At 37.3% G+C, this 18,673-nt stretch overlaps 2 protein-coding genes across 2 annotated transcripts; both read left to right on the top strand.

The window, feature by feature from the left end:
* The first annotated feature begins 9,435 nt into the window (after positions 1–9,435).
* On the top strand, positions 9,436–14,993 carry LOC103444294 (probable boron transporter 2). Its single transcript, XM_008383231.4, has 12 exons — positions 9,436–9,835; positions 10,132–10,214; positions 10,897–11,089; positions 11,250–11,388; positions 12,296–12,461; positions 12,574–12,740; positions 12,838–13,011; positions 13,100–13,195; positions 13,315–13,452; positions 13,610–13,932; positions 14,022–14,289; positions 14,458–14,993. The coding sequence occupies exons 1-12, from the start codon at positions 9,732–9,734 to the stop codon at positions 14,746–14,748; spliced, it is 2,142 nt and encodes a 713-aa protein (XP_008381453.3). The 5' UTR covers positions 9,436–9,731; the 3' UTR covers positions 14,749–14,993.
* Positions 14,994–16,038: 1,045 nt separating this feature from the next.
* LOC103411783 (asparagine synthetase [glutamine-hydrolyzing]-like) lies at positions 16,039–18,106 on the top strand. The gene is made up of 5 exons (XM_008350406.4): positions 16,039–16,421; positions 17,155–17,295; positions 17,388–17,519; positions 17,633–17,695; positions 17,774–18,106. The coding sequence occupies exons 2-5, from the start codon at positions 17,167–17,169 to the stop codon at positions 17,849–17,851; spliced, it is 402 nt and encodes a 133-aa protein (XP_008348628.3). The 5' UTR covers positions 16,039–16,421; positions 17,155–17,166; the 3' UTR covers positions 17,852–18,106.
* The last annotated feature ends 567 nt before the right edge of the window (positions 18,107–18,673 follow it).

Genomic DNA, 18,673 nt, shown 5'->3' with positions numbered 1-18,673 from the left:
AACGGAGATAAATACGATGACTAATTTGGCCAAATAGCCATAACACAAGGACCATTTTGACATTTAAGTAGTTTTAAATATATTTTGGAAACAACTAAAAAAATAGGATAACTCACATGTCATTAAAAAAATTTGAATTATTCTTCTGTGCAAGGATTAAAAAAATATCTAATTTTGGTTCTCTCTCTCAATAGGCAATTGCCATGAACAAAGTTGAACCACGAACGAGGAAACAAGCATCAAAGATCTTCCTCTTTCCACACGCCTCATGCACTTCTGTATGGGGAGTATTGTGTATGAGAGTGGAGACCTAAGCCTTATATTTATTTGTTTGCTACCCCATTCCCTAAGCCTTATATTTATAAGAGAGTATTAGATTTCCTGCCCACATAGGAAACCCTAGTAAATATGTTTCGCACCTCAAGATCCATGACCTAGCAGGATAAATATTCCTGTAAATTAATACTTTACTTCACCTAATAGAAAACCCTCGTACATATCTTACACGCATTGATCTTTTAATTCAACTACTGTGTCACTCAGTTTATCGCGTTCAATAACAAATAACATAAATTTTTGTCGATATGACAAACTTTCATTAGTTATTAGTTAAAGATGATTAATTATATATTAAACCCACCTTATTTGTCATGACACGGCTTGTCACAATTCATGACCGTTAGAGATTTAGAATATACTAGTACCTTGAAGATCATCTTCTCCTTTACATCCAAAAGAGAGAAAGAAAATGTCTTCTACTTTACAGGCTGAGCCAATGTGCTGGCTGCTATTTTGCTAGTTTTGGTTTTTTTTAATAAAAGATTAATAAAGGGCCAATGATGTGGGCAGAGTGCGAATGGACTTGGATTCTCTGCCCTCCTATTTTGTGTGGTCACGGTTAATCCATGCTAACATTTTATATTGTTTTTTATAAAAATAATAAGACAAAAAAAAATAGTAATATAAAATATTGACGTGGCTTAACCGTGACCACACAAACAGGAGGGCACAGAAAGAGTACCGAATTGAGAGGGCAGAGAATCCAAGTCCAGTGCGAATACCTAATACATCAGATTTGTGTTTTTATTGCAGCAAAAAGAAGGCATTTGCCCCGAATATGTACGATTTAACGTAATTTATTTTCTTGAGAATAAAAAAGTGGTATTATTATTATTATTTTAAGGGAGCCGTAAGTCAACTAGTGATTGTGGCGGCTGCAATGACTCCTTGTGTTTTGTTTTGTCAGGTTTATGAGTATTCCGCTGTAAAGGAAACACTCTTGATATTATGAACCACAATTTTATTTTATTAAATTAGTATTCCTGTTTCACTTTTACTAGAATGAGATTTTAGGTTCGATTATGACTAAAGAAGTATTTGAATCAAGTTACTATTGCTAACTCATTGTGTCACAGCCCGTTTTGAAATTTTGTTATATTAATTGGTTTCGAACGTGGAAGTTACTAAATTACCCTTCTACGTTAAAGTATGTTGTGTGTATTATGTACTTAAGTTAGACAATTTTAATATTTCCTAAGTTTTTGGAAAAGACTTAGGCTTGTTACTTTTGTTTTGTTGGTTGTAACCAACTAGGACAACACACACACCTATCCCATTCCCTGTGTACTCTCTCTCTCATCCCTCTCTCAATTTTCTGCAACGTCCGTACAAGCATATGGACAATTCTCGAACCATTCCATTTAGGCGCAGATCGACAAAGAGAAGGTGACATTTGAGTTCATCGTAGGCTCTTGAGTCTATTCATACCATTTATAGGACGGGAAAGCTTGGAAAACCCTAGAACCCGAGATCCTAATTTTGAGGTACTGTTCATGCATATGTAAATGTGGAGTTTTTGGGAGATTCTAAGGTTATAGGAAGCTTTAGATCGTCTTCACAAAGCTCGGAGAAGAAAAATGAAGTGATTTGGACGTCGGGAAGTTGAATTTCGACGAGTTGCAGGTTTAGCCAGATTATCGAGGGATTTTCCGGCGAGTTCCGTCAGTTTTAGGACTTTTGAAAGGTAAGGATTGGTTCTACTTGTCTTAAGCTTCATTTTGATATAAAATTTGTGAAATTTGGTTGAAAAATGAAGAAGATATTAAGGTTTTTCGAATTTCCAGTTTCCGGAGATCGGCGATTCGCCGGAGAAGAAAGAAGAATATTTTGTCGATATTGACATAATATTCCTAACGGCAGCTGATGGCGTTAGGTTAGTTTTAACGGAATATTCTAATTTTTAGCATAATATTCCTTAACGGCAGTTAAGGATTCTGTCAGGGTTGGGCGGGTGTGGGGGCGCGTGGGACGTCGGAAATTTTTTCTAAAAATATGGGGATGTTCCTGAGATTGAGTAGATCATAGTTGTATATTCAAATACACCATTTGAGCATTGTATGAGAAGTTATTACCTAATTTTGGTTATGTGCTTTAAATAACGTTTATTCAGTTATTTCGCATATAGGTGAAACTTATCCTGAGGACGAGCGCCATCAATCGAGGCTCGGGGGCTACAACCCTTCGACATATCAGTAAGTGGGCTTTTGGTTTTCCGTATATACCTATATACTTGAGACTTTTCCCAGAAAATGTGTTTAAATGATTATATGTTTTGGAAATGCCATGTAAGTATCTGTTTATTTTATTATGCATTAGTAGTTGCATATAATTATGATTGGTGCTGAGGACGCACAGGTAAGTGCTAGGTAAGTTCTTAAATTAAAGATACGAGATTGTTTCAGTTATGCAATGTATGTTGTAATGTATTGAGAGCTCATGAACCTGCACCGCGGTGTTAGTGCTCCCACCCAGAGTTAGGGCATAATCCTTCACGTGATGTTCACCTCCCGCAGCATATGCTCACCTTGGATCCAAGTTAGGTGCACATGCTTGTCGTACAGACCATTATAGATGGTTCTGACTTGTAGGTGACCCACGATCTTTCGCACAGTCTTCACGTGATCGTAGCACTAGAGCATATTTATTTTACACCTAACCTTGTTGTACAAACCACTTTAGGTGGTTCCGACTCGTGTGCAAGATTCGATCTGATTTGATATAATTGAGATTGGTTATGAGTTATATACTTAGCCGTGCAGTTTGAGTTAGAGAGATTTGGCTGATACGATATTTGATATTTATATATTTTGTCTGGTTTACCTATAGCATTGCATTGAGATACTTTGGCATGGCATACTTATGAATATTGTTTTCTGAGCATGGTTCTGAGATATGTATATATGTTCTTTTTTTTTGGAAAATTATACAAGGTTTACGACGAGGGGTTAGAACTTTTGAGAAATGAAATGATTTTGAAAAGCTTTGTTTTTACCCACTCACACTTTCTGTTTTGCGCCCTTTAGGTAGAAGTGCTTTGGTGGACCTCGGGGATTTCGACGGTGGTTCTGATAGAACATCAAATGTAGGATCACCTTCGGGTGATGTATAATTAGTACTTATCCTGCTTGACAACACTTAGGCTATTTAAAGCTCTGGTTGTGTATTTCACACTTAATCTTGCACTAGCACTCTTTTCTTAGCTAGTATTGCTTGCAGTTTGGATTTTAGTTACTCGTAATTCTCTATATCTTTATTGCTTCCGCACTGTGCACATGTTTACGTCACGTTCACGTGGCGGCCAGCACGCCCTGATTTAGGTCGGGGTGTGTCACATTGTGTGGTTTAGCCTACTCTCACCTCTTATTGTAGATAATATAATATATATCTGATATTTTTTTAGGTAACATATGTGATATTATTCTTTACTTGTTAGAGAATATTATTCTTTACAGAATCTTATTTTCAACTCCTGCAGATCATGAATTTGATACAAATTTATTATGATTGATCTATTGTTTTCAATTCTCACATCTTAGTGTAAAAAAATCATTTGCATAATAAAATCTTCTTAATACATCATTTGCATATGAAACTTTACAATAGTGTCAGAAAGCAATCATGTCTGTAGATTTTTGTAGGGGTTTGATCTCACTAATACACCTCTCCTCTTAACAACTAACTATTTAACCTAATAACGTTATCTGACACACCCCGACCGAGATCAAGGCATGCTAGCTGTCACATGAGAGTGACGTAGCCATGTGCACAGTATGGAAGCAATAAAGATAAGAATTATACGAATAATTAAATACCGAATTACTAGAGTGCACTACTAAACAGGAAGTGATAGGAGTTAGTTACAACATTAAACACTCCTAAGCAGAGCATATTAAGTCTAGGTGCAATCTAGTAGGACAAATACTAATTATACAGTACCAAGAATGTCCTACTATTATTTAGATAGGTTAGAACCGCCGACGTCCTCAAGCCACCAACAACAAGCTTACTTAAAACCTAGAGGGGCGCAAAACAGAAAACGTGAGTGGGCAAAAACAAATGTTTTACGAAATCATTTTCTTTATCAACATATCTAACCCCTCGCTATAAAACATGTATAATTTTTCTCAGAATCAGAATATGAGCATATACATTATATATATATATATATATATGAAATCATATCAATTCAATTCATGCTTCACATAATCATATTCAAATATATGCCATGTTAATATATAACAGAGTAAGCAATTCAGGTAAGAAGAAATTCATAGAAATATGATATGTTAGCCGGAACCCCTGTGGTAGTCTGTACGGCTAAATTCATAGCTCTAAGTCAATCTAGTCTGAGTCACTACAATGACTTATACGGTAATAAACTGCACATAAGTCAAAACCACTAAAAAGGTCTGTACGACAAGATTGGGTGTAATATAGTTATGCTCAATTTTACTCTCTCATAATAGCTGGATGATAAATCGCTAGTCACCTACGAGTCGGAACCATAATTAAGGTCTGTACGACAAGACTGTGCACTTAAGTTGAATCCAATATGAGCATATAGTGCGGGAGGTGACATAAATAAACAGGCATGTACTTCATATCTCTGGCTAAATCACAATCACCCTAGGTGCAGTTTTATGAGCTCAACATCAATCCATCACATACCATATCATCGATGATTCACATAGCCAAACATAACTTACCTGAACTTACTTGTGCCTCCACAGCACCACATATATATATATATATATGTAACCCTGAAATGCGTATTTAGAATATAAAAGCATTTGACATATTATTTCAAAGCATACTTTCCTTAAAAAATGCATTTCTGGGAAATATATCAAGTATATAAATATATACTGAAAACAACAGCCCACTCATTGGTATGTCGATGGGTCGTAACCCTCGAGTCGCCCGTGGATACGCTTGTCCTCGGGATAAGTCTCACCTATATGCGAATTAACTATAAAAACGTTATTTTAAAGCACATAGACAAAACTAGCTAATAATTTCTCATACATTGCTCAAGATGGGTATATGAATATACCATAGTGACCTACACAACCTCAGGATCATCCCCAAATTTTCAAAATAATTTTCTGACCCCGCACGTGCCGCCACGCGTCGGCCAAGGCACGGTAATATGCGCGGCCACACGCAAAGGATCTTGACGGATTCTACAAACGGTGTCATAAATATTCTGTTAAAACCTAACGGTAACCGTCCGACTAACGGACGGCGTGAGAATATTCCGTCATACTTGACGGAATATTCCTTCACCTCCTACCTCCAGCTCCGGCAACCGTCGTCGGCGCCGGAAACTGGGCAAATCTTTAAACTCACTATTGTCACTCATTTTTCAACCATTTCCTATGAAATTTGAACCAAATGAAAGCTTAGAGTGAGAAGAATGGCGTTATACCTATTTGAAGCTTCAAATATCATGAAATCACGTCGGGGAAGCTTCGAAATTCCGACCAAACCTGCAACTCTTCATTTCTTGCGATCTCGACGTCCAAATTCTTCAAATGAACTACCCCGAGACTCGTGAGGACCTCATTAAGCTTCCTATGAGCTTAGATTCCCTTAAAACACAAGGTTTTACGTGAGTATGAACAGTGCATGAAAATTGGGTTACGGGGTTCATGAGTTTTTTGAAAGGTTCCTTACCTAGAATGGGTACCAATCAACTCGTACCACCACGAGGAACACAATGGTGCACTCAAAACCTTCGATCTGTGAAGATTGAGGTGATTTTGGTGCTTGTCCGTACATATAGCAGAGAGAGAGAGAGAGGGAGAGAAAGAAACCGAGAGAGAGAGTACGGGAGTGAGAGAGGAGATGATGTGGATGCGTGTGTGTGGTCTAGGATTGGTCAACAACCCAAAATACACAATTACTTAATCCTAATTGGTCCCAAACAATTAGGATTTTAGAATAGTGATCCATAAACAACACTTAAACCACATCACACAATTTAACGTCCATGGGTATTTCCGTCATTTCACACCATCAAGAATAAAATAATATACATCTCTGGGACGGGCTGTGACATTATCAATCTACTCAAAAACTAAAAATAAATAAATAAATAAATAAAGTCACACCAATATTTCAAAAAATTGTATACATAGAAAATATTTCGTTTTCATTTGAATTTAAAAGATCACAATTATTAAAGTAGACAATGTATTGTTATTAACACTCCATAATAATCACTCTCCTCTCATTTATTTTTATTTTTTATTAGGAATATGTCCATGGTGACTATTTTGCAATGTCACTATAGTAGCATATCTATCTACTTGAGGTCCTGCATTTGATTTCCCTTTTTCTAGTATTGAAATTTACTTGAATAAAATTAAAAAAAATTTAAAAAAAAACCAATAAAAAAAAAACAATGCATTGTATTTTCTACCCTCATTGGTAGAATGGACATATTTCACTCTTTGAAGATCATCTCTCCAAAAGACAGTTTGGAATGAGAGATCATTCGTTGGTAATATATATATATATATATATATATATATATATATATATATATATATATATATATATTATAAAATGACAATGTGATGGTAGTGAATATGTTACTTGGTACTCGCACTGTCAATCAGAGGTCGTTCTTGTCTTTGGAGCATTCACCATGAATATGTTATTTACTTACACCGTTACTTTGTTCCAAACATTTAAATGACTAAACGATCTCATATTCAAATGATTGATGTGAGAATAATATTTAAACGAAGATTTACACTGCTTCAATTAAAAATTTATACAATGAAAAGACATTATTAGCAAGAATAAGATGTGCATTCCTGGTGATTCGAGGAATCTCCCCTTTATTAATAACATTGGGGAGTTGATTAGAGTTGGGTACCATGAAAATGTATGATTGTTTTGGGAGGAAGAATGAAGTACATTATTAGTAAAAGTAGGTTAGGTCCTCCCAGGCCAAAGACAACGTGGTGGCGGTGAGGTGACATAAACAAAAACAAGAGGGAAGGGAGGGAGGGAATTGGATCCTCTCCGAGACAAATCCTCGGAATCCTCTAACACGACCGTTGGATCAAAATCCAACTGCTACAATTATTATAATTTTAAAGGGATCTCCGTGTTAATGGATCCTGAGGATCCGAGGATTTGCCTCGGAGAGGATCCAATTCCGGGAGGGAGGGAGGGAAAGGACCACACAAGACAAGTAGAGAAGCGTGAAAGATGATGGGAGATTAACTGTCTCTATAATTGTTTAGTGTAATCTCCTCTCTCCTAGGTAATGACAGTGAGATTCACCTCCATTATTCCCTTCTGACCCGCAAATTCTGTCTCCCCTCATCACCTGCTTTTTGTCTTCTAATTTTTTTCCAATACAAGCCATACCTTTAAATTATTTTATAAAGAGGTTCATATGATTTCAGCGATGCCTAATGAATTGAAGAAGATCAACTAAAAGAAATTAATCAACGATATGTGAAAATTAAAAATGAATGTGTTCATAGCACTACTCTTAAAGAAAAATGTCATAACGACGTGCCATTTTCCAAACTTTTTTTAATTGGATTAATAATATTAACACCCCTGAAGTTTGTTGAGTTTTCACAAAATTTTCTCACGTTTGATATATTACACTAACACTCCTAATGTTTTAATTTCATTTCATATAACCCCTTGAGTAAAAAAATTTCTTACAAATTTACTAATTTACCCTTATAATTAAAGAAAAACTCTAATTTTTGTGGAATAAGAATTTTTTTATTTATAAATACTGGCAGATGCCCCACACTTTGTGTGTGAAAATAATTTTTATTTTTATTTTATAATGGGAAGGAGAAAGGGAAAAAAAAGGAATGTGGATTAAAGAAATAAGTTTTCTTTTTTATATTTATTTTTCAAAATTAGAGGATGTTAGGATCACCCTTAAATAAGGCCTTGGAAAAAAGCACTGTAAAATTTAGTTTATTGCCCATAATTTTGTTTTGTTGTAAAAGACAAAATTATCTTTTTATCCTTTTTTGGTAGATAAAGAAGATTTTATTAATGTAGTTTAGATATAGAAAAAGAATTTCAAATTAAAACATTAATAGTAAAAAAACAAAAATTAAAAATCAAAACGTCAGCAGGAGAGATGGTATGGTCGTTGATCTCACCAAGCCCATAAATTTGTTTACGTCGGCGCTGTCGTGTCTTACCAGAAGACGGATTCGGTGCCTCTGCGGTTCCTTGTGTAGGTTCTAGTAAATTGACTTTGAGATTCACTTTGGATTCAGTTTTCACGGATGACGACGATGACAATTTATGTCTATGAACGATTGAAAAGAAGGTATTTGGTTTTGTATCCACCAATTGAAAATTTAGGGCAACAACTTAGCGGTATATTGTCTTAGGACGGCCCCGAGAAATCAAAAGTAGAAATAAAATTACATTCAAAACCCTCGGGTTGATGTTGCGATCAGTGTCGTCTTGGGGGTAGAGGTGCTGCCATCATCTGAATGAGAGGGCGAAGAAGTACTTGTTCCTGCAGGGGAGGAGGGGCGTCATGAGCATGGCGGTGGAGAACAATGTCATCTCGAGGCTCGGTGGTAAGAGGTGTAGAATACAATGTAGCCGAGGAAAGAGTCGCAAGACATGAGATGGAAAAAATACAACTAGAGAAAGAAGAACTTCTTGTCATTTTTTTAGTGTTTAATGTTTTATAATTTTTTTTGGGAACTGTTATTGTCATTCCAAAAATCTAATTGTGCACTTTAAACTTTCTATATTTAGAAAGAAAAATATTCTTATGAAGAATATACAATTAGATTTTTTGAGTGCCAATAGCAGCTTCTTTTTTTATATTATATAATTATAAAAGCTTTTGTTTATTAGTTTTAAGTAATTAATAAGGGTCAAGTTGTCTATTTATTATTAGGCTTTTTACTCAAGGAGTTATTTGAAAGTAAATTAAAATTTAAAGGGTGTCAGTGCAATATCTCAAACGTAAGAAATTTTTATGAAAACTCGATAAACTTAAGGGGTGAGTGTAGTTAACTTTTTTCAATCTTATATATTTAGACATCCCAGACCACTTCTCCTCTTATCTCAAGATTCTCAACTTAATTCTCTTTCTCTTCCGAATTACCACCACTATTGACTCTGCTTTGCTAGCTCTTTCTAATTTCCCCATTTGGTCCACCCTCCTTCCTTTCTCTCCACACTGCATTGGTTGAATCTGGTAAAAAATCCCAGACCATGTAAACTTAGGTGGTTACTTTGATAGCCAGTTCAAGTTATGGCAATCTCTTGCCCCCTGCTTGCTGCAAACTGTTAGCAATTTTTCAGTGGAGGGAGGCTATCTCTATTTTACTCAAGGAAATCGGTAATACCGATCAGACATCAGAGACAGAAGCATGGAAGAGACATTTGTGCCTTTGCGGGGAATCAAGAATGATCTCAGAGGAAGATTGAAGTGCTACAAGGAAGACTGGACTGGGGGCTTTAAAGCTGGATTCAGGTATATACTACATATACATTCATTTACTCAAATACAAAAGTAAAAAATAAAGCGAGGAGTGCCATGAAAGAACATAATGAACATGCGGAAATCACTTCCCATCAACTCGAGAGATTTTTTATTGTTTTGAAAATATAGTTCATTACATTAAATGTCATTACATCTTAAATTAAGCATTTGGTGTACCAAGTCGTGTTTCGGTACATAAAATATTTCTCCGTCAACTCATGCAATATCCTTTTTTTTCCCTTTATGTTGAATCAAATGCAAACTTATGTTGATATTGGTTTTTTCAGAATTTTGGCTCCTACAACCTACATATTTTTTGCTTCTGCAATCCCAGTCATTTCATTTGGTGAACAATTGGATCGAAGTACTGGTATGTTTTGCGACTCATCAACTGCTCCAACTCCAAGTCTTGAATTTATTTATTTATTTTTACTTGTTTCTGCACAACCGTATTCAAAGTGACGATTTGGTTAACTCACACAATAAATTAGTCATAATTTAATATTCTCGTCATGATAGTTGAATTTGAAACTTTTCGCTAATAATTGCAGTGTTAGATTTCCAATTCACAACAATAGTAATTCCTTTTTAACTTGAAAGGCACAATGATATAATATTTATTGTTGTTCTCTAAAGGTCTCACATTTCAAGATAGTTTACTTGCACCTTGAGCTAGCCTTTTCGATCACTATATTAACAACTTGTTAGTTGGTATGGAAAACAAAAGGTAGGAAGGGATTCAAGGGAGAATGACAGAGAAAAATAATATAGTGTGTGAATATTAAACTGTTTTTTTCTTTCTTCTATAATAGGTATTGGCTGGCATGTGAACTAATTAGTTAGGGTGATATTCGGGAGAACTTCCTTTTAGATTATATGTGTAAACGATATGATGTGACAGTTGATAGATAAATTCTTTCTTTTACATCATTAAAACTGAAAATTAACTATTAACTACCACATTACTAGATTTACAGTCTCAAAAGATGATCTCCTTGACATTTCCAGTTAGTTAATTAATTAATTAATTAATCAAATTATACTGTATGCAGATGGAGTTTTGACAGCAGTGCAAACCTTAGTATCGACGGCAGTTTGTGGGATCATACATTCCATCGTCGGAGGTCAACCCTTGCTGATATTGGGTGTGGCCGAGCCTACTGTAATCATGTACACCTTCATGTTCAATTTTGTCAAAGAACGTAAGGACTTGGGTCCAAAGCTCTTTCTAGCATGGTCCGCATGGTAAGCCTTTATATTCCTAATTTTTTTTAAGGTCTCGACTCTCGAGTTCTCTTCTCTTCGCATGTGTGCTTTTGGTCGAATTCCATGAATTTGCCTTCTAATTGTTTGTTTGAAGTTGTTTGACTAACCCTGATATTGTGGGGAATACTGAATTTTGTAGGGTATGTGTATGGACAGCTGGTTTACTGTTCTTATTGGCAATATTAGGCGCTTGTTCCATAATAAATAGGTTTACAAGAGTGGCTGGGGAGTTGTTTGGTCTACTTATTGCTATGCTCTTCATGCAGCAAGCCATTAAAGTATAATTTCTTCTTACCTAATTATTATTATTATTATTATTTATTATTTATTATTTATTTTTCTATTCAATAATGTTTTGGTCACATGATGAACCTTAGAATATTAGAAAATGTCACTCCATAGATTGGTTGACGAAAGAAATAGTAAATAAACAAAGGGATATCATTTTTTAGGTTCTACTTCTCCCCCACCTCAGTGACCTCACCGTCTTTAACTCTTTCCACCGCCACCTCTTATTTTAATTTACGTATGGGTGTTCTGAGTCTTGTATTAAAAAAATTGTAGGGTTTATTTGATGATAATTTTGTCTTTTATTTTGTTTTCACTAGATATAAAGAGAAAATTGATGGAAGGATAGACGAATCAAGAACGTAGAGGGGTGTGGTGGAAGGGAGGAAGGAGAAATACACATGAAATGATATATAAAATGGACACTAGAAATTAGATAAAAAAAATACCTACTTGCATGCAGTGAATTGCTCCGGGAATTAGGGAATTTTTCTTCAACCCACTATGTCCTAGATTCAAACTCTTTCATCTTTCTTTAGTTTAGATTAGAATAGAATATTGCTTGTCGTTCGAGTAAAGAACACCTACTTAAAATTCTCTCTATTTTTGGATTTTTGTTTTCATGTTGGATTTTCCATATACACTTCTTTCTTCAATCCTTATTCATCCCCTCCCTTCTTCCTTGTATTCTCTCTTTATTTCCAACTAAAAACTACAAACAAAATGGTTATCAAATAGGTCTACCGGTTACCACTCATTTCTCCTTCTCACAAATATTAAAAGACAAAAATTGGAGTGCAGGATGGATATTTTGAGCTAATAACATTAATGTCCTTAGAAAAACATGAAAAATGAAAACTTGAACTGGGGCATTTTTTGGGTGGTCTGATTTTGTAGGGACTTGTGGATGAGTTTCGCTTACCAGAAAGAGAAGACACTAGTTTACTACAATTTATACCTTCATGGAGGTTTGCAAATGGAATGTTTGCTTTGGTGTTGTCATTTGGCCTTCTTCTCACAGCATTAAAAAGCAGGAAAGCAAGGTCATGGCGCTATGGCACTGGTAAGACTAATATGATGTGCCACTAATTGTCATCTCCCGTGTTAATTACGAAAGCAAGCATGTATAGAATGTAGTTTGATTTTATGTAATGCGGCGCTTTTTGGTGTTGTAGGTTGGCTAAGAAGCTTTGTAGCAGACTATGGTGTGCCACTTATGGTTCTAGTGTGGACTGGTGTGTCTTACATTCCAACTAGTAGTGTTCCACGCGGCATCCCAAGGCGCCTTTTTAGCCCAAATCCATGGTCACCTGGTGCATATGAAAATTGGACTGTCATTAAGGCATGTCTTCCGAATTCAATTCTGTAATTAGTTTCAGTAAATTAAGAAGATAAATTAAGCTGATGTTTACTGGTTTATAATTGGAATCATATCACAGGACATGCTCAATGTTCCAGTCCTCTATATCATTGGAGCTTTCATTCCAGCAACGATGATCGCGGTGCTCTACTATTTTGATCACAGTGTAGCATCCCAACTATCTCAGCAGAAAGAGTTCAACTTAAGAAAGCCATCCTCTTACCATTATGACTTGCTTCTTTTGGGGTTTCTGGTATGCAAAGCAAATTGATCCTTCCTCGCATTCAACTTTTCCTTTTCCGTAAGCGACCTTATATAACTCTCTTGCTTTTTCATGGCAGACTTTAATGTGTGGTCTGCTTGGAATTCCTCCATCAAATGGAGTCATCCCACAGTCTCCAATGCATACAAAAAGTTTAGCTACTCTTAAACACCAGGTAATCACAAAAAACCTTTTCTTTATCTAATTTTTTTTCCTTCCATTGTATCCTTTTGTTATGTTTCTGCAATCGTCAGTTTTTCTGTTTTCTGATCATAATGATGTATACTTGTGCAGTTGCTTCGTAATCGTCTTGTAGCAACAGCACGCACAAGTATGAGAAATAATGCTAGCTTGGGACAACTGTATGGAAATATGCAAGATGCCTATCAACAAATGCAGACTCCTTTGGTTTACCAGGAGGCCTCATCTCGAGTATGACAAGAACACATATTTTGATTTTCAAGTTTTTTGATATATTAAACATGTGGCTTTGACTTGCAATGGAAACAAGGCCGCAGTTTAGAACATTTCGATGACATTAATTACCAGGTGATCATCGTGCTTTAATTGAAACACTTTTGTATTGCAGGGACTGAATGAATTAAAAGAATCAACCATCCAGGCAGCTTCAAGTATGGGAAATTATATTGATGCACCAGTTGATCAGACAGTATTTGATATTGAGAAAGAGATTGATGATCTATTGCCAGTTGAGGTGAAGGAGCAGCGTCTCAGTAACCTGCTTCAAGCGGTATTGGTGGGGGGATGTGTTGCAGCTATGCCTATCCTCAAAAGAATCCCAACTTCAGTCCTTTGGGGATACTTTGCCTTCATGGCCATTGAAAGCTTACCCGGTAACCAATTTTGGGAAAGGATTTTATTGCTCTTTACAGCTCCAAGTAGAAGATTCAAGTAAACCCTCAAATCAAATCTTCTTTCACTTGTTTCATACATGTTTAACTTTACTTCCTCCTCATATATGGCATTTCATCATCCTGCAGAGTCCTCGAGGATAATCACGCCACTTTTGTAGAAACTGTGCCTTTCAAGTCAATCGCGATGTTCACAGTTTTCCAAACTCTGTACCTGCTTGTATGTTTTGGGCTTACTTGGGTTCCAATTGCTGGGGTTATGTTTCCAATGATGATCATGCTCTTGGTTCCTGTGAGGCAATACATACTCCCCAAGTTTTTCAAAGGAGCACACCTTCAGGATTTGGATGCAGCAGAGTACGAAGAGGCTCCGGCTTTAACATATAACCTTGCAACGGTAAAACTCACTTTCCTTTTTAGCATATAAACGTATGGCGACATAACATGACAGGCTGTGCGACAAAAAGAAAATTTCACCGTCTTATTTATAGCTAATGAATTTTAATACATGAGTCAAATGTGAATCAATATTAATGTTGTGTTTGATGTATTTGGAATGAAACAGGAGAGAGAGTTGGGAGCTGGAGCTTCCTGCGCAGGGGATGCAGAAATATTAGACGAAGTTATGACCAGAAGCCGAGGTGAGTTTAGGCATGTCAGCAGTCCAAAGATCACAAGCTCTACTTCAACACCAGCAATTGCCCCTGAAATCCTTGGGAGTCCACACAAGACCTTCAGTCCTCGCGTAAGTGAGCTAAGAGGAGAGCGAAGTCCTCTTTCTGGCGGAGGAGGGTCGCACAGTCCGGGGACCCCTGGCCCTTCTTCTATTCTTGGGAAGAGTCCTGGTAACCGCTAAGGACGGAGCATCATGTTAGCTGTATATTTTTCTTCGCCTTCAGTTAAGAACATGTAGAGGGCTTTCACCGTTTTTAGTTCCACTGGTTCGCTTTGTTTTGTTTTGTTTTGCATTGCTTTGCTTCTTTGTAAAAATACATTTTTCTTCTTTTGTCTTCCAAAAGTGTTCCTTTGTAATCATAGCACATTAGCGTTGTGTTTATTTCTGGTAAACATTATTTATACAAGTGAAGGTATTCAATCCCATCACGATCGACTCCATGTACGTACTCATTGTATCCTACTCGTACTATTACTTTAGTCTAAAGAAGGGGGAGAAATTGCACTGTACAAATAAACAGTGACTTTGGGTGAATTTCAGTTTATTTACAAAATTGCCACCTCCTCGTCCTTTTGATATATTTACGTCTATGCCACTAGGTGAATTTCGTTACATTTACGGTTTTGCCATCATCGTACAAAACCGGTTTTGAGCATTTGGGATGCATGTGGGCTTTGGCTTCTGCTTCTGCTTCTGCTTCAGTAGGCCTGTTGTTGTTGGGGAGGGGGAGGGGGCAGAAGGACTGACAGATTGGAGAGAGACGAGAGCTGCAAATGGACGGCGACCATGCTTGCAGAGAGAGTAGGAGATGAAATTGCACTGTGCGAATGGACAACGTTTTGGACTCTCTCTACCGCTGCTCTTGATGCACACGTGTTGATAATCGTGGAAAGGGAAGAAGGGATGGAAAAGCCGGCTTTTTCCATTTCCTTCTCAAACCCTCATTTCCTCCTGAAACTCGAAGAGAGAGAGAGATATGGCGGGATTTCGATTAGAGAGAGATGGGGGTGTTCGTTGCAGAGAAAGACGATGGCTACCAGATTCAGGGATTTGCAGAGAGAGAGAGAGAGAGAGATGAGACAAGGTGTCCGTTGTAGAGAGAGATGACAGGATTTCTGCGATTGCTTGGGGGTGGGTGGCTGGTGTTGGTGTCATTCTGAGTGGTTGAGGAGAGCGTTTGCATGTAGACAGAGTCACAGGGGCTGTACAGTTCGAGGGAGAGAAAGAGAGGGGATTGAGCGGTGATGTCGTTGGGGGGAGAGAAGGAGAGCGCGATTTGGAGGTTAGGTGAAAACAAAGCAGCTTCGAACCGAAGCTGACGGCGGGAGAGGGTGGGTTGTTGCATCCGTGTTATTCAGAGTGGGTTTTAAGAGAGTGAGAGTGCTGCATTCTAAGGTTTGAGAGTGGGTTTCGAGAAAGTGAGGGCTGCGTTCTAGGGTTTGCACAGGGTGAGTGTGGGTGCACGATTTGGGGGATTGTATCTATCCCACTCTCTCTTCCTCCATCCATGACATCCACAGTAAAACCTAGGCGCTCCTCTTATATCTGAAAAACCCGAGATGCTCTCTCTCTCTCATTTTTCTGCTATCCTAGCCAAACCCAAAGATCAAACCCAGATTTCAACCGTACCCTCAACTGTGTTTCCAGCTTTGTTTTGATTTTCTTGGATTGCCCTTTTAATTGTTTGGTAGGCAAGACTGATGCCGAAGATGCCGAATGAAGTGGAACTGATGAGTTTTGGCAAGATTTTGGAGAACAACGTGACAGTGGGTCATTACCTTTGGTTGATATTGGTTAGGGAATTGTCATGATGCGTGTTGTTGTACAGCCAGCTATGGGAAAATCTAAAATAGGTAATGTTTCCGTTAGGAACATAATCTCGGGTTTTGTGTAAGTATCTGCTGGGGTTGGGTGGCCTAAGACAGAACATATTAAATTTGGTGTTTAGCGTGCTTAAACTGGTAGGGATGATCAGAATTGATGTTCTTAGTTATTAAAACGTGGTATTTATCCTGTAAACTACACCAAGGGGACGGGGGATGGTTAGAACTTTGAACCCAGGATGCAGTGGGGCTAAGAGAAATACCCTCCCCACTGGGGCAATCAATCACTTGCAGAATTGTTAAAATACCTCTGCTAAAAATATGAGCTTTACTTCCTGTACTTTATTTGTGATGTGGAAATAGTCTTTACAGTGGCTTATTTGTGATAGTTGATGAAGAGGTTTGTGTTTAAGACGAGAGTAGTGTGGCCTCTTTCTTGCAGTGAAATATGTATTTGTGAATGTGGGTTTGTGGGATTTGTTGCTTTGATAGGTGAATATCTTTGTCCTGCAACTTTTCCTTTCAGTTCGATTGAATAATTAGTTCGCAACATGCTATCGTGCGTTGTCTATCGTTTGGTATGAAGCTGAATTGCAATGTCTTTAACCCTTTTTATTTTTTTGGCAAAGTGTCTTTAACCCTTTGATTCACCCACTATAAGCCTACTTAGCTCCAGCTGAAGCCATTCAAGTCAAACTGTCTGTAGCTTGAAGTTTACTTTTATTTTTAGAAATGTTTAGTAATTTTTTTTTAATTTCGGCAGAAATCAATTCAAATGAACTTCAATTTGATGATGGAATGCCAGGAAAATGCAGTGGAGAGCCTTCTCTCGCTCTCAAATCTAGCAAATCGCGCCAGACCACGGGTCCATCCGCACCACCAACGTTCCTCCGCTTTAGTGAAGGTAAGCGATCCATCCTACTCTAAATTTCAGAAATTTTGGGGGATTTTGTTTCCTTTTCAATACCAATCAGGTTTTAATTTGATGGATTGAAGCACCGTGGAGCTGATTGGAGTGGCCTGTACCAGTATGGAGATTGTTTCTTTGCTCATCAGAGGCTGGCCATTATTGACCCTGCTTGTGGTGATCAACCTCTCTACAGTGAAGACAAATCAATTGTTTTCACGTAGGGTCATATATTTTTAAATTTTGTATGGTTTAGTTTATTGAATATTTGAAAAAATAGATAAAATTTACAATTTTCGATTAGTGATACGATGTTTGTTTTGAAAATCATTAGGTGAATAGAGAGATTTACAACCATGCAAAGCTGAGGAGCCGTCTGCCAAATCAGATTTATAAGGTCTGATCAGTTATAAATGAAATTACTTTTCATTCCCAATGACCTTATTTATCGTTTTGCTTCGTCGTCGTACTGCAGCTGAGTCGCCTGCGGACCCGTAGGCTCGGCGCTCCAGATTCCCGAGGCTCTGGCGCTCCAGATTCTCTTCAGCTTTGATGAAGGGGCATATATAAGAGGAATCAAGAACTTTGACAGCTAATTACATATTTGCCACACTCCCAAGGAGCAGATCTGGAGATGTACTGTCCACCATCCAAAGGTCCTTGTGTCAGATGATGCCAGACAGATCTCAAGAGTTCAGCTTCGAGACTCCATCAAATGCGATGGAGTAGACGAGGAAGATAGTCTTCTTCAAGGCATCAACAGAGGAACATCAATCAAGAAAAGCATGTGTTGTCACTTTAGAGAAAAGGAATACAGAAAGCAAAAACAAGGAGCAGGGAGATCAAGCAGCAACAGAATAATAAAAGCCGAAAGCAAAAGTAAAAGAGAGAGATGCGGTGGAAAAGACAACGACAAAAGCAAAAGAGAGGTGCAGTGGAAAAGATAAAAGCAAAAGCAAAGAATAAACACCTTACCTGATGTGATTTACTTTTCTTATTTTTGAATGTTGTAATTTATTTTTCGTATCTTTCGGAGATATCCGTATAAACCCAATCAGAGGGTAATAAAAAAAAAAGGGCAAAGCTCAAAATAAATGGGCTGGAATGTTGTGTGGAAGGTGAAGGTCCATAAGGTCAAAATAGCACCAACCAGATGATCAAAAGTACGCCTAGTACTCCAAATTATTCAGCACTCCGTCGCTATTATCGTCAACCAGGTGATCAAAAGTACGTTCAGTACTCCAAATTATTCGGCAGCCAGTCGCTATTATCACCAACCAGGTGATCAAAAGTACGCTCAGTACTTCAAATTATACATGAGCATTACTCATGTCAATCATACATAAACATTCATGAACATTACTCATATCAATCA

The sequence above is a fragment of the Malus domestica genome, chromosome 09 (genome assembly GCF_042453785.1).
Source record: "Malus domestica chromosome 09, GDT2T_hap1".
Classification (NCBI taxonomy): Eukaryota; Viridiplantae; Streptophyta; class Magnoliopsida; order Rosales; family Rosaceae; genus Malus; species Malus domestica.
This window is presented reverse-complemented; position numbering and strand designations above follow the sequence as displayed.